Source organism: Ahaetulla prasina, chromosome 6, assembly GCF_028640845.1.
Source record: "Ahaetulla prasina isolate Xishuangbanna chromosome 6, ASM2864084v1, whole genome shotgun sequence".
NCBI lineage: Eukaryota > Metazoa > Chordata > Lepidosauria > Squamata > Colubridae > Ahaetulla > Ahaetulla prasina.
The window spans coordinates 65,460,653-65,476,588 of record NC_080544.1 but is presented as its reverse complement, the minus strand read 5'-3'; the positions used below and the strand labels follow the sequence as shown (position 1 = coordinate 65,476,588).

At 35.5% G+C, this 15,936-nt stretch overlaps 1 protein-coding gene across 1 annotated transcript in view; it reads left to right on the top strand.

The window, feature by feature from the left end:
• Positions 1-15,936, top strand: part of KIF1A (kinesin family member 1A) — a 109,367-nt gene that overhangs the window by 29,879 nt on the left and 63,552 nt on the right. Inside the window, exons 3-13 of the mRNA XM_058187548.1 lie at positions 2,761-2,837; positions 3,856-4,035; positions 4,686-4,751; positions 5,448-5,626; positions 6,348-6,459; positions 7,342-7,419; positions 8,279-8,344; positions 9,623-9,640; positions 11,595-11,670; positions 12,034-12,112; positions 12,798-12,940. Of these exons, the coding sequence (XP_058043531.1) occupies positions 2,761-2,837; positions 3,856-4,035; positions 4,686-4,751; positions 5,448-5,626; positions 6,348-6,459; positions 7,342-7,419; positions 8,279-8,344; positions 9,623-9,640; positions 11,595-11,670; positions 12,034-12,112; positions 12,798-12,940 (1,074 nt within the window). The remainder of the gene's footprint in view (positions 1-2,760; positions 2,838-3,855; positions 4,036-4,685; positions 4,752-5,447; positions 5,627-6,347; positions 6,460-7,341; positions 7,420-8,278; positions 8,345-9,622; positions 9,641-11,594; positions 11,671-12,033; positions 12,113-12,797; positions 12,941-15,936) is intronic.

Below are 15,936 nucleotides of genomic sequence, written 5' to 3'. Positions count from 1 at the left end.
TAATAAGGAATTTGAAGAACTACATCGACTTTATGAAATAAATCCACTGATTGTAGTGTATCAACAGCAGGTCCTAAATATGATGAATTCAAGATTCATTTGTTGCGCCTCTTTGTGGCTGCAGCATACAAAATGCTGGATGCCGCCTGTCAGGAAATTGTTATTTGCCTAACTAGTTGGCCAGGCAATATATAAACTAACTATGTATGTTTATAGAAAGGCATGATATTGCTTTAAGGCTGTGCTGCATCATGCAAGCATCCTGATTGGTTGAGCTCTGTAGCCAATGTATAAAAGGAAAACTAAATTTTGGCTTGTGGGGAATCTACAGGAACGCTACAGCATTGTAACCTGATGATATGCTGCAACTGTATATTTGAGCTTTATGGTCGTTGCTTGATCATGGCTAGTTACTGATTCCTCAAGATACTGACTGTTGTGAATTGAACTGTGTTTTGCCGAACTGAAAGAAGACCTTGTTTGTTGTGCAAGTTACGTTGGTAAGAAGACTTGATATTTGTAATATCCCTGACTGGCTTTATATGTGTATGACCTGGATTGTTTTTGGACTATGTCTTTGCCTTTTCCCTAAAAGTAAAGGAATATCAAACCCCAGTTTGTCTGCAAGTGACTGTTATTGTATACAACCAGTCTCAGTCATTTTCATGCGTAGGCAGTGGTGGGATTCAGCCAGTTCGCACCACTTCGGGAGAACTGGTTGTTAACTTTCTGAGCAGTTTGGTGAACTGGTTGTTGGAAGAAATCATTATGGCAGAGAACTGGTTGTTAAATTATTTGAATTCCACCACTGTGCGTAGGGTACTCTGCTCAACAGCCCACAACCTTGGTTGTAAACCCAGATTACCCTTAACACCGCCTTCTCTTTGAGTGGGAGGCTGACTATCCATTTGTCTTTTGCTGTGATGATGGTCAGATCTGATTCCCAGTTTTTCCCAGGAGTAACTGAGAATCAACTCTCCAAAAGTCACAAAAAAACATCATGGGCTGCATGTTCCCAAGAGCTTCAATTCTGTCTTAGACTCCTGATATAGAAGTCTTGGCATTACTTTTCCATATGTTTTCAAGTGAAATGTTCTCTCAGGTAAATTAAAAGGATCACATGTCATTGGGGCATTGATAGGGCTGATACAAGATTTTTATTCTTTTACTTGGCTGATCTGAGAGTTGTATCCTAGCATCTTTTGTAACATTACAAAGGCACCTCATAGATAAGGAACATCCCTACAAAAAAGTTGCAGTAGGTAATTCTACACTTTTCTTGTATTACCTAATCGTAGATGCAATAGACCAACACATCTAAAAAGTACTTCCATTCTTTCTTACTTGAAAGCTGTTTTCTTCCCATCAGCCAAACAGGTAATATCAATTTAAGTTAGAAAATTATTAAGTATTCTTCATTTCAAGTAAGTAACTGAAATATTTTTTTGAAATGATACAAAATAGGTGTAGGAAGCTGGCAGCCCTTCCATTAGCAATTCAACTGCCTATAGGTCCCCTCAGCCCCACTTCTGTTATCAAAAAAGGCATTAGAGAAAGTTGGAGCCTCACATAAAGGGCTTTCCAAGAAAAAAAAGGGAGGAATTATTAAAGGAGTAAGGCACTTATACCTTGCCTTTGTCTTCTATGGAATAAATTTCACAGATAGTTAGACAGTTGCAGATATATACATCATGAGAAACTCCAGCAGATGATAAAAAAATGGATAGGATACCTGACTACTTGTGATCTCTGCTTTGCAAAAGCCAGTTAAATACCATTATGTCTCCATTTTTCTGAACCTAGTACCTTATTTTTTCTTATTACTTTTTCAGTAAAAATAAGGAAGAAATTATCCCACATATATCAACAAATTAAAAAGTGACCTTGTGACCTTTCATTATCATTAATCAAATAACAGTTAGATATACAAGATCACCTGAAGTTGAATATGCTACTTGAAAATTATAAATGTTTCAATCTAAAATAAATGTTTTATATTGGCAGCTGATAAACCCTTCCTCATTTGGCATGGTTACCATAACAATATTCATCTATTTGATCTTATACAGAATCAATTTATACCCAGAGAGTTACATATTTCTGCTTATTGATTTTTTATATGTGCCTAACTTTTGATATAATAAGGATTCATATTAGGCTATATGCTATTTAAATTATATGTGTAAATTTATTCACTGTAGTAAATTTTTTGTATGTCTGCAGGGAAATAATCTATTTATAATGACAGCTACTTATATTTTTCCTTTGGTGAAAAAACATATTCAAGGAAAGGTTTGAGAATACAATATTTGTAGGTATTTAGTTTGCATTTTTTAAGTAAACGCTTATTGCCTTTTCTCCCATTACTTCATGTATACAATATCTGACATTTGTTAGGAAACTTAAAGCACAATTTTTTGACTTGTCTGTCTAAGAGAGAAGAGATTTATCTTACAGAAATTTGTAGATATGTAAAAATGTTGTACTTAAAAGTTTTCTTTGCATATTTGTTACTTGATTTTGCAATGCCAAGTCATGATGCACCTAGCCAGTTCATATTTTACTAAATGATTCTTCATGATGAACCTCAATTGTTCTCGAGGGCACATGGAATGTTAACTTTCTAGGAGTTACAGGTATTATGTGTTTTTCAAATTCATCTATTGGAAAACTTTATGAATTTGGATATTTCTGTTTATTGAATCAACAAATTATGTTTGCTAGTTCCTCATGTAATATTTCTACTCTGCTTCTTCCTAGCTATCATTAATCCAAAGCAGCCCAAAGAGACACCCAAAAGTTTCAGCTTTGACTATTCCTACTGGTCTCACACAACTGTAAGTAGATACTAGGGCACAAAGGAGGGAAGGTTGAATCTTGGAAAAAAATATGTAAATGCGGATTGGACTTTGTTGGGTCATTCTGTTAACATGGGAACTCATATTGACTAGAAAAATATATCTCTGCAGGAGAAGCAGTTAGCAGCACCTTAAAAAGTTAGCAATCGTTCCATTTTAAACTTACTTCTTTTAATTGACCAAGAACATATGCATTGTGTTCACATTGCATACATATATACAGATGGTGGCATTGCTAGTACAAGGGCTAGAAAGCATTCCAGAAGCAAAGCTCCTTACTTGTAGCCTGAAGATTTAAGCAAGCATTATTAGGAAAAAAAGTATGTTTGTATGTATGTATGTACATGTGTACTAGTAGTCCTAGACTTACAACCACAATTGGGATTGGAATTTTGATCGCTAAGTGATGTGGTCATTAAGCAAATCATCATGTGATTTTACCCAATTTTATGACCATTTTTACCATAGTTGTTAAATGAACCACTGTAGTCATTAAGCAAATCACATGGTTGTTGAGCAAATCCAGCTTCCCTAATTGATTTTGCTTGTCATCTGGGAAAGCAACTTATTGTGATCATGTGACCACAAGGTGGTCAACGGGCATGGAAGCACCTGAATTGTGGCCCCATGACTGCAGAGTTGGTGCTATGGTCTTTTGAGGACAGTTTGTAAGACACTTTTCCCAGGGCCATTTTAAACATTGTTAAACATAAGATTGCAAGTCAGGTATTTAATGAATTTGGAATAGTTTCTACTGGTAAAAATATATACTTCACTATCAATGAGAGGTATTATTGCCCTCCAAGTGTTTGGATAGCAACAGTCATCTATCCCAATCAGAATGGCAAATGATGAAGGTTTATGAGGATTAGACTAGAACATCTGGAGGCTTCAAGATGACTATATTGTGCAGAGGGAGAAAATATTTTTTCCTCTTTCCTTTGTCTGCTGCTTTGTCAGTCTTCCTCAGTGATCTCTGTTTCTTTTTTCTGAGCAGCCTGAAGACATAAACTATGCTTCACAAAAACAAGTATACCTGGACATTGGAGAGGAGATGCTGCAGCATGCTTTTGAAGGTTATAATGTCTGCATTTTTGCCTACGGCCAGACTGGGGCTGGCAAGTCATATACAATGATGGGTAAACAAGAGAAGGACCAACAAGGCATAATTCCCCAGGTAATCATGACAATGGGAAATAGTCAAAGTAAGACACAAATTCAAGAAAATAATGTTTGGGATGGGAAGCATGTAAAGCAGTTATGTTAATAAGCAACAATCAGGAAAGGGGATGGAAGCATAAAATCCCATGACATCTTTAGAGAACAGAAAGGTGTGGCATGAGAGGATTGAGCAACAGTTGATGGAAAGAAAAGAAGGAATTATCCCTGATTATCAGAAATTCTAGTAAGAGTAGCAGTAAAACGTATAGAATTGATTTATTTGGTCTCAACTAAAAGTTTTGTCATAGTAAGACCTCTGAGTAGATCACTGGCTGCAATTGGCCACTATTAGCACACGAGTTCAACAATTTGTGTTGTACAAAAGTATAGTTTAGAAAACAACAGAAATGTTTGAGTTGCAAGATGTAGCTGCTAGGAATAGTTCCTTCTGCAGTATCACACATCTCTATTAAAAAGGTTGATTCAAGATTTGGTTGGAATTTACATCTTATCCAGATCACTTTTTTCCAATTAATAAGAAGCCTTTCCCCAAATATTATTTGGAGGAAATATTTCTTTTTACAAACAGTTTGAAAATTTAAATGATGCAGATGGTACTATTGCTACAGAATTGTAACTTTTTTTTGTCTTTCTCACACTACGCAGCTGTGCGAGGATCTCTTCTCTCGAATCAATGACACAACAAATGACAATATGTCCTACTCAGTGGAGGTACAGGCGGCTATTTTTCAATGCGCAGTATCATTTTTATACATAGTTTTAAGCGACAAAAGAAACTTTATGATGCTGAGGTTGTACAAATATATGAAGTTGAAGAAAAATGTGTTTGCCAAAAAAACCTCTCTAATAATGTATTTCCAAATTCTCAGATTTGTTTGACATGTGTGGACAACTGTTTTATGGTCAAGAATAATTATTGAATAGTTTGTCTTTTTTATTATTATTATTGTTGTTTTTGTTATTATTACCACTATTATTTGTTGTTGTTGTTGGAGGAGGAGGAGGATCATTGATACAATAATCATTCAGTGATATTACTAGAGGATGGGATCAGAATTTTCAGCTCTTTTAATATTTTTCCATTTTTGAAAGTATAAAATAAGATCACTAAGCATATTGGGAAATAAACACACTCACTTACGCTTTTCTGATCTTGGGAGGAAATTGTACAGACAATACTTATTGGTTTGGTGGTTTATTCTGAGGCAGGGATGAAAAGAAAGGACAAGAATCAGGAGATAGGATGAACAAGAGCTCCTGCCTGCAAGTCTTATAGATCATCAGGGCTGAATTTTTGTTCTGGGTTAACGATGTCATATCAGTCAGTGCCCACAAGATATTTAGGGTCCTTCTGTGCTTCTCTTGCTCTTATATTTATTAAATGAATAAGTTCATTTTGTCCTACAGGTGAGCTACATGGAAATATACTGTGAACGTGTACGTGACCTCCTCAATCCCAAGAATAAAGGAAACCTGAGGGTCAGAGAGCACCCACTCCTTGGACCATATGTTGAAGATCTCTCAAAACTAGCGGTTACTTCATATAATGACATTCAGGATTTAATGGACTCTGGGAACAAAGCAAGGTAAAAAGAACAACAAAGAGAATGTATCTCATTCTGGTATTTCTATGAAACCATTCAGAATTATTATTTTTTAGTCAAGTCCTTCATAGGAATTTTATTCTGATAAAAATATCAGGAAATTGAGTTTTTTCAAAGAGAATATTTTGATAGCCCTGAGACAGGGAGCTAACCTTAACTTAAATAATTCAGAACAAGAAAGAGTGTAGAGTATGGTCCCATGATTGGGTTTATGAAGATGTTGCTAGATGGATTGAAGAATAGGTTCTTTTGTGAGTCTTAGAAATTTAATACTTTATCCTATTGGATATACAGATTAGCAGCAATTGTTCTATAGCTAGAACAAGAAAAAATGAGTACATTGCATTGGAGTAGAATAAAAAAAAGATGAGAAGTCAAGGATTCCCAGCTCTAGAGATCTAAAGGAATTATATCTTTATACAGATCTTGTAGGGATTAAATGTTTACTCTTTTTTCCTTCCAATTTTTCTTCCTATAACATTTATTATATGTTTTATTCATTTATATACAAGTACTATAATTTACTGTGGCAGTTTTCCATGACAGTTATGAATTCTGAGAAATACAGTAATACAGCTGAAAGGTTCTAAACCAAGGAAAGATATTTTAAACATCTGTATATTATAAATATTTGCTTGTTCTTATCAACTTTGCTTTCCTGACAAGAAATATAAGTACATTCCCTGCTACTCTTCTTCAATAGGACAGTAGCAGCCACTAATATGAATGAAACCAGCAGCCGCTCGCATGCGGTTTTCAATATTATCTTCACCCAGAAGAGACACGATGCAGAGACAGACATCACCACTGAAAAGGTGAATTGAAAAAAATTAGTATGCATTGATATTTTGGCCAAGAGCATTCATGCGTGCAGTCTGATAGCATCTCATTTGTAATTACTGTCCAGCCATCACAAAGACTCTCAGCTCAGCTGTCAGTTGGACTAAATTGGTAATACAATGAAGAGAGTAGTAAAAAGCATAAGCGCACAGGGAGCAAAAGGAAAATATCTCCCCCCCTTTAATTTTGGTCTCATATCCATAGAGAGTCTTTCTCTGCGTTGAGAAAAGATAGGAGGGAAAGGTTGGTGCAGGAGGAGCCAACACTTTAAAATATAAACAGAAAGACCTTTGTGGGGCTTGATGTGATAGCAGTTAAGTGATACTGGAAACCAAAAGTTAAGTGATAATAGATAAATACTGGAAACCAAATCTAAAGATAAAGCTAAACCTCATTTTGGATGGGGTTGCATTGCCTCAGACTGATCCTGTGCACATTTTGGAGGTCCTCCTGAACGCATGACTCCTGCTTAAAGATGTGCTCTCCAGATTCTTGGGAGTATTATGGTTGCTAAGAATTTGGACAGTTTTAATCACAAATATTGTCCACTATCATTTGAGCCTATTCCACCATATGAGTTATCCAAGCCTACTTTCTTCATTGCTGCTTTCTTGTACATTGCCTTGAGTTTTTCTGGATTAAAGTCAGTTTAGTAAAATCTGGGATCATCCCAGAGATGGCTGTTTTCTGAACGGTGGGGTTGCTAAAACACTGTGTTTGTTATTTTATTTTTCTCAATTTTTAGACTTCCTTTAATAATATCAAATATTCCATCATGCCTAAGTGCTAGAGAATAATCTGAGAGGCAGATATCGTGTTGGATATAAAGCGATATTTAATCTGTTTGCTCATTCCAGGTCAGCAAAATCAGCTTGGTGGATCTTGCAGGAAGTGAACGGGCTGACTCCACAGGAGCAAAAGGCACAAGACTTAAGGTAAAGGAAAAAAAACAAACCTGGAGATACTTATGTAAATATCTTTGCTTAAGGAAGGATTAATTTTGAAAACTGTTCAATGAGATTATCCTTTGAAAAGCTATAAATTTATCTTGATAGAAAAACCTGTAGTACTATAAATCAAAATATATTGTGTAGCTCCTACATCTTTACCTTCTTAGTGTTGTTTCTTTGCCTTTCTATGGTTTGGAAAATGAAAATGAAAGAAGTGCTCAGAAAACAAGGGAAGTCTGTGCATGAAAAAATATTACATAGGATCATCTTTCCTATTATATAATTATGTGGATGAGGCAAGAGTTCTGCATGATGAAAGACTTGCCAGAAGTGTGAGAAGAGCAAACCAACTATGATATAATTCACTGTAACAATTGTTATTCATCTACCGTTTATGTTGTCTGTATTTACTCATACTGTTATTTTCTATATGGGACACAGTTCCCAAAACCTGATTGGTTTGTTTCAGTCTTCCCCAATCTGGTTCCTTCTGATGTGCTAGGAACCCAGTTTTTAGAATTCACAACCAGCAGTATTGGCTAAAAATTCTGGGAGTGCAATCCTAAAATAAAATTTTTATGGTTTTGGAAGACGGAACTCTTCAGTGACATCCTAGATTGGCATACATACATATATATATATGTAGTAGGTCTTTTATCAGAAAGAACAGCAAAATTATCCACCAGGAGCTTTGAATAAATAAAGAGATATTTGAATGTGTGATATAATTCTAAATCCTGGTGGTTCTGCTGAGTTAGTGATACAGCACCTTAAATATGTTTTTGTGCAAAATGTTTATCAAAATTCAGTGCCCCACACTGATTGGGTATCCTTACTTTCACAGGAAGGAGCAAATATCAATAAATCACTAACAACCTTAGGAAAAGTGATCTCTGCTCTAGCTGAAATGGTAAGACTTCTATTGAGATAAGTAGAGAACATTTTATTACAATTAAAATACAAAATTTTATTTTCCCAATTGATTTCACAGATGCTTCAGTAAAACTATTACTCAGCCATTTGATTTCTGGGGAAAAAATACCATATTTAGTTTTGCTCCAAAAGTCAAAAGTCACTAATCTGCTAATGGAAAAGAAACCTTATAAAGAATTCATTCTTTATTAACCTCCAGCTTCTTTTGCTGTGGAAGCCTGAGAATACAGATTAAAATATTCAAGGACTCCAGCCTCAGAATTAAAATTAAACTAATCAAGGACTATTTTGAAGGTTACTTATCACTGTCTTGATACTGATACATTAATTTCTATTTTTGCCTATGGAGGAACATAACAACTGTATGAATTCACGCCCACAGATTTGAATTCACATCTACAGATTTATATACAAGTACACATCTACATCTACAGTGTGAATTCACAGGTTTACTACTTTAGAAAGATTAAGACATTTCAAAGTATCGTGATATATGCACGTGAACAAGGAAAATAAATAAATTATAAACATCTGTTTACATTATAGATGTAATATTATTGGTATTTATGCACATCTATATGTATGAAGATGTTCTGCAGTATGAAGTGGATAAGGGACTGTGTGTTTTGTCCCTGCCATCAACTCTGTTTCCTTTGCTTTGTTCCCTAATTTTGTTATGTTAGGTGAAGATCTAAAAGAGGGACCTGATATATTTGTGAATATCTCTTCAGTTGGTCAACTGTTGGGCTTCCACATGTCCAGATAATTATTTCCTTAGGCTTAATTAAGTGCACCAAAATCAGGATGGGCAGCAAACCTCTTTTAATTAGACAGGAGCCCTTCATGCAAATAACACAAGAAGGTGGCTGATGAGAACACCCAACAACTATTCTGTGACAAACATCCAGCATATCTTCTGTCTCTCTCTGAATCATCTTTGTATTTTCTCTTTTCTGCAAATGGGCAGAGAAGATATTGTGGCATCGCAGCAATGTCAGATAAAAAGATATGTAGAAAATCAGGGGCTGAGTGAAGTTATGGATTCTGGTCTCTTGATTCAGTCATGTCTGCTTTTGCTCTATTACTCTAAAATGATAAAATGAACACTGTTTTTGGATTATGTTAAATGTTTTTCATTGGGAGGAGATACATAATTGATATAGGGTCACAGTTTAGTTTTCAGATCCAATTTATTAAAACCTGCTTTGGTAACATAAAATCATGAAATTTTAATTGGTATCTGCTTTGTTTTCAGGATTCAGGACCAAATAAGGTAAATATTTGTGCTGGGAAAGTAATGATAGGCCTGAGTGAAGCTGTTTTGTCTGAAAATAATCCATGTCCAAACATTTCACTTGGTGTTTTTTTTAAGTTCGTATATCACAACAGAGAAGGATTCTTATAGAACCACATCACCTTGCAGGTAGTTTCCTAATTGTTTTTAAAGACTGTCCCATGTAGAACACATTACAATAATTTGGACAACTGTAATGGATTTGAGCCTCTATTGCAAAATATCCTGGTCCAAACGGGGGCTATAACCAACCACAGAATCAGAGTGCTTCTGGACAATTATAACCGTCTCCTGTTAGGATTAAATCTACCTATGCAGATATTTGGTTAGGACTTGTAGCCCTCTTTGGGATACTGATGTAAAGTTGGGTATCATCAATGTACTCAGTGATGATAACCTCATTGTCCTGTTGCAAGCCAGTCACACTTACATACCAGTGAGTTTAATTGCAAAACTTTGAGTAATGCAATTCCAATCCCTAGAAAGGTCACTTGCAAAGGTTCCAAGTGGTCAGAATGTAAGTGGGAAAAGAAAAACCATAATCAGATCATCATTTAGAAATCCAAGATTCCAAATATAGATTGTCATCCAGTCCAGGTACTAAGGGGCATAATTTCTGTAATCTAAGGGTGCAGAAGAGAAACACAGATATTTTAGTGAGTGAAGTTGTTTTTGTAAATAGAGAATTGCTGCTGGCAATAGTTCTGAAATAGTACATACCGTGGATGTAGATGATGAAGGATGGAATAGACTTTGCTGTTCTCTTATTTAGTCTTAGCATCATCTGGAATATAATACAAAATTAATCTGTTGTATTTCTTCCTAATATTAAAAATGTGTTTCAACAAGTTCAACCATAATTTTCCTAATAGAGTAGTTATAGTCAGGGTTAGGAAAACTATAATTGAAAAAAGATTTTTTTAAATCTTACGTATTTGGTTTCATTGCCTTTGAGGAATGAAACACATCAGAACAGTAGATACTGTGCAGAGACTCAATGCAGAAGAAACATGAGGCCCATCCACCTCATATTTTAAACAGTGCTGCTATCGTTTTGTATTTTAAATTCTACTGCATGATGATCTGACCATTAGATAACTTCCCACCCAAAGTGACCTTCCCCAGCCTGGTGCCCTCCCAATATTTTTTAGACTAAAATCTTGACATTATAGAATAGCGGAGATTATAAGCAGATACATGTTGCGGAAGAAACTAGGCAAAGCTCAATTTGAAAGGCTTAATAAAAGTTGGAGACGGATTAATAAATCTCTGATTATGAAAGAAGGAATAGAACACTTGCTCAGATACAGACAGCTTGAGAGCTGGTTGGATTTATCAATGAAAGCAAGAGAGAACATTATTACCAGTAAGAAATTAGTATTAATGAAAAGTTAAAAATAATTACAAGATAATTTTTGAGGAGTTAATTTGGTTTCTTATGTGACTTTTAGTAGTAGAACATGGGGAAAACGTGCAAGTTTTGCCAAACAGAAAACTCAGTAGCATTCATTTCTGTGGTGACTGGTAGCTATGTGATAACAATTCTAGACTGGCTAAATTTATTTTGAAGGGTCAAATTTGTTATTTTAAGAGCAATGTATAGTCATAGGCACAGTATGAACTACCTTATGTAAGTTGTATTAGTTTTGTTCCTATGAGAATCATGCTGAATAGAATGCAAGTCTTCCTGAGCTTTGAAAATCTTAAATGTTTCATGATTGTTATAAGATGATAGTCACTTAAAGAATGTACATTCTTTCTCTAGAAAAGAAACTTTTTTGGTTATGTACATAGTTGAATTTAGAGAAGGAAATTAATTCTATTTTTAAAAGGAGATTACTGCTTTTTCTTCCTTTGTATTAGGGTTAAAGAACTATGATTCACACAGACATTAGAAGTATCAGTTTAATGTTGTATTCTCTCTTTCTTGTAGAATAAGAAGAAAAAAAAGTCAGACTTCATTCCATATCGAGATTCAGTACTTACTTGGCTGCTCCGAGAAAATCTAGGTAGGTTTTTTTCTTCCCTCAACATGTTGCCTACATTCAATCTTATTTCTCAGCCAAGGTCTAAATGCTGAAACTCCCAAGTCTTCTGCTTGTGAGTTGTGAAACCTTCTTTTATGATTTTCTTTATTCAGCTCCTATTTCTATGAGTAAGGAAGGTAGTTGAGTTGTCTGAAACCTAATAATAAAATTTTCAATTCCTTAAAGTGCTTGCCAATAGTCTTCACACAAAGATGGGATGAATGTTAAGAGTCTTCTTAATTTGGGAGAGCTGGATGAATGAGCAGACAGAAGAGAAAGAAGATGACAGCTCAGAAAGTGGATATTTAATTTTATCAGTCATTGTGTTGTGTGTTCTCTGGGCAGGTGGTAACTCCCGGACTGCTATGGTTGCTGCTCTCAGCCCTGCTGATATTAATTACGATGAGACTCTCAGCACTTTAAGGTAGAATTTTTATAAAAGGTTTCTCATTCTTTTAATTATGAACTAGACTACATTTTGTGAAATAGCATTGCATTCATTGCATTATCCTAGTTTTTTCTTGAATTTTTCTTGGAGGGAAAATATATATTTTATCCCTTATTCATGTTGAAAATATATATTTTACACATAGGGCCTAGAACAGCTTCATTATGCTATCTTTTGCTTGGCAATGCATAGGGGTAAAAGTTGTGTGATGGGGACAAATTTCTCTCTCAAGTTGAACTGAAGTTCTGATTGAGTTGAAAGATTGAGGAAAAAGAGAGACTCAAAATGCTTCCCTAACCAGTGCCTGGAGAGTCTCTCTGTAGAAGAGTTTTGTATTTTCAGGTTTAGAAATACAAATATTGGTAGCTTGAAAGGCTAGTGTTAAAATCCTCAGTGTTCTGTGATCCAAATTTTAACTGGGGAATGGAAGAGATAGTGGCAGAAAGAAATACGCTCTAACCATGGGCCAGTTTTGACAGAGAAATATGGGATGTGACTTGTTTACTTATTTGATTGATTGAGAATATTTCCTGCATTTTAAGAGAAATAGCTTAGGTTTTTATGCCTGGGTAAAAGAGATAATCTAAAATTATCTTATGTATTTCACATTCTATATTTTCAGCAGACCTTACTTTGTTTAGAATGTGTATTTTCCCCACAGATATGCAGATCGTGCTAAGCAAATCAGATGCAATGCTGTCATTAATGAGGATCCCAACAACAAGCTGATCAGAGAACTTAAAGATGAAGTGGCTCGCCTCAGAGACCTGTTGTATTCCCAAGGCCTGGGAGATATCATAGATAGTATGTTGAGTATCAGTGCTTTGGATTGGGCTAAGGCTGACCTGTGTGTCTACATCTTGTCTTTCTCAGTTTACTTCTTCAAGTTGTAGATCCAACCTCCACATGGTTCCTGCTTTCAGTTCATAGTCTCAAAGCCCACTAGACAACCATGAAGTGACAATAACAATTTCACACATTATAGTGACTGTGTTAAGGTTCATAAAGGACATGCTGAATACAAATTCTAGCAGTTTGTTATCCTAACATATTTTGAAAGTTTTGCCAACTGTCCAGTGGTCTACAACCAGAGGCTCTTTCAATCATAAACTTCATTATTCCTCTACACCTCTACTTCTGAGCAATTATGATTATCCATCCATAGTGATATAAAGTTATTTAAAATATTTAGCAATCGATGATAGGATTTATTTAACCCCCCCAACATCCTAATCAGAAAATTGTTTCTCTTTTTACAGCCTACAGCAGTGTGCACTTCCTTAGCTGTGAATAAGGAAGGAATTGTTTGATAATGAAGGATATGCATCTCATGGCCTTTCCAGTCAATTCCTTATTGGGGCAATAAGCAGCTTGAACATATTGTTGCTCTGTTATACCTATAGATCCGAATTTTGCTGTGGGATTGATTTATTTTTGCCTATGACTCTTAAGCACAACCTTTTTATGGCTAAGAAGATATGATGATCCAAACTAAATCAACTGTCATGAAAAGTATAGTAGCTAAATGAATGGCATGACTCTTCATGGGATGATAGCCATATTATTGATGGAAATGAGTGTAGTTGTTTCCTCCCCTTCTCATGAACTTGTTGCCTCTTTCACCAATTATTTTATCCATATTTTTTTGTTTGCACTTCATGTGGTAACTCTTTATAGAGTATGGGGTCACACATCTCCCCATGTAAAATAAAATCAGGGAAAGGCTGCCCCTTTATAAGGAGGTTGCACTACATAAAAACAAGAGTGAGCTAGTTATGTAAAACCCAAGGAGTAAGCCTCAAAGTTTCTGTATTTGCGGAAAGGCCCTCAGGTGCTGTTTCTTTATTCCTACAAGATAAACCTATTCTTGTTTTCTTTGTCTTCCCACTCCCTTCTCCTATCTCTCTTAGCTAATCCTGTTCCAGGAGGACCTAAATGTGTGTATTTCCCATGGCTGGTATTTTGTGTGCTTCAATGCTTTTGACAAACTCAGTCAAAGCAAAGGAACAGAAGTACAGCATGAGAAATGAATTCAATAGCAAATGTTGGGAAAACCTTTTCATTTTAGGGCAGGTGTTGAGATGGTTTATATATATATATATCTACTTCAAAGAGCAGAGGTGGGCATTTACAGGAATCCAACCCTATTACTAAATACAAGCAATCCATGGAAACTGCTGTTATTAAGTGCACAGAACTGTGGCAAGATACTGATTTGTTGAGTTTTAGTGTTCATATTAGAATACTAAATACTTCTTCCACAAAAATGCCATTTCTCTCCTTCAGAATGTCCAAGGACACCCACAGTCTTTCCAGAACATGCTTTAGAGAGATTTTGTTTTCTGGACCTTACATAGAAAAAAAATCAATTTAATATCCAAATACATTTCAGACCATGTTGTATTTGAATTAAGACACTGCAGCATTCCACTTTAGCTGGATTGTTTTTTATCTGGTGATCCTATAAACTCTACTCCATCTCCTTGACTCCAGAAATATTTTCATTTTGAGTTTGCTCTTGAGATTCCTTTCTCTGTGCTGTAACTATGCGTCCTGCTGCTTGTGCTGCTGCTATCTCTGCTGCTGCTTCTGCTGGAGCTGGATCAAATGAATTTGTTTTGCTAAAGGAAAGGAAACACCCAGCCACAAAGCAATAAAATATCTGCTTTAACCACTATTGGCTTAAGTATTACCAGTGATTCTGTTTGGCCCTTCTACTAGCAGTTGTACCTACTACGAATGCTGTGGGAGTAATTCAGTTGCTGACTGCATTTGGTAAAGCAATCTGGCTTTTGCTGGCATGTTAGAAGGCTTGGAGCCTCTGCCTCTATTTTGAGCAGTTCAGCCTACGCTCTGATCAAATTGGCAAACAGAACTTTCCAGTTGCCCACATCCAGGCCTATCTTCCCTGCGGAACCGCATAGGATCTGCCCCTCCCATTTTAATCTGCTGAATAACATCAGATATAAATTAGATATATGATGTATGCAATTGAAATTTTAAACTTTGACTGCAGATGCTTATAACTTGTCTGGGTCTCTGTTATTTTAACCATTAGTCCTGATCAGAGATCTACAGTTTTCCCATGTCCATTCCCAATAATTTGATATCTATTTTATTCTTTAGTCTTGGCCTTCCATGTGCCAAGATGGTTTGGAATTGCAATATCTAGTTGAATAAAAAGAGTTGTCAGGAAAGTCTAAGAGAGTCTATCATCTATCTATCTATCTATCATCTATCTTCTCTCTCTCTATTTATCTATATCATCTATCTATCATATGTCTATCTACATACACTCCTGCCTTTGTACACACTCTTGTCCATTCCATGTACGTGTGCACACACACACACACACACACACAAACAAAACAGGTGGCAGCAGCACCTACTTAACCTTAGCTGATTTGAAAGCTAATCAGGGTTTAGTGAGGATTTGGATGCAGGACTATCTTGTGATTATAGGCTTTGGCTAGAGTGGGAAGTCAAAACAATTTCTGGAGAAAAAAATAAGAGTACTTCTTTATTACCAATGTCACTAGGAGCTGCATAATCTAAGGGAAACTTTACTTTTTATTGATAAAATGAGATTTCTGCCTTGTAAAACTCAAAATTTTCATCATAAATCTCAAAATTTGTGATTCCCGTTCTGATACTATAAATAAAGTACATATCACTGTTTCCTGTCTATCCAGTTTAAGAAGTGCAAATAAGGAAACAGAATATCAATTTTGGGCATCAGTTTTCAAACATTACAAATTCACCCTTTTTAATCTGATTTGCACAAATCAGAGGATCCTTCT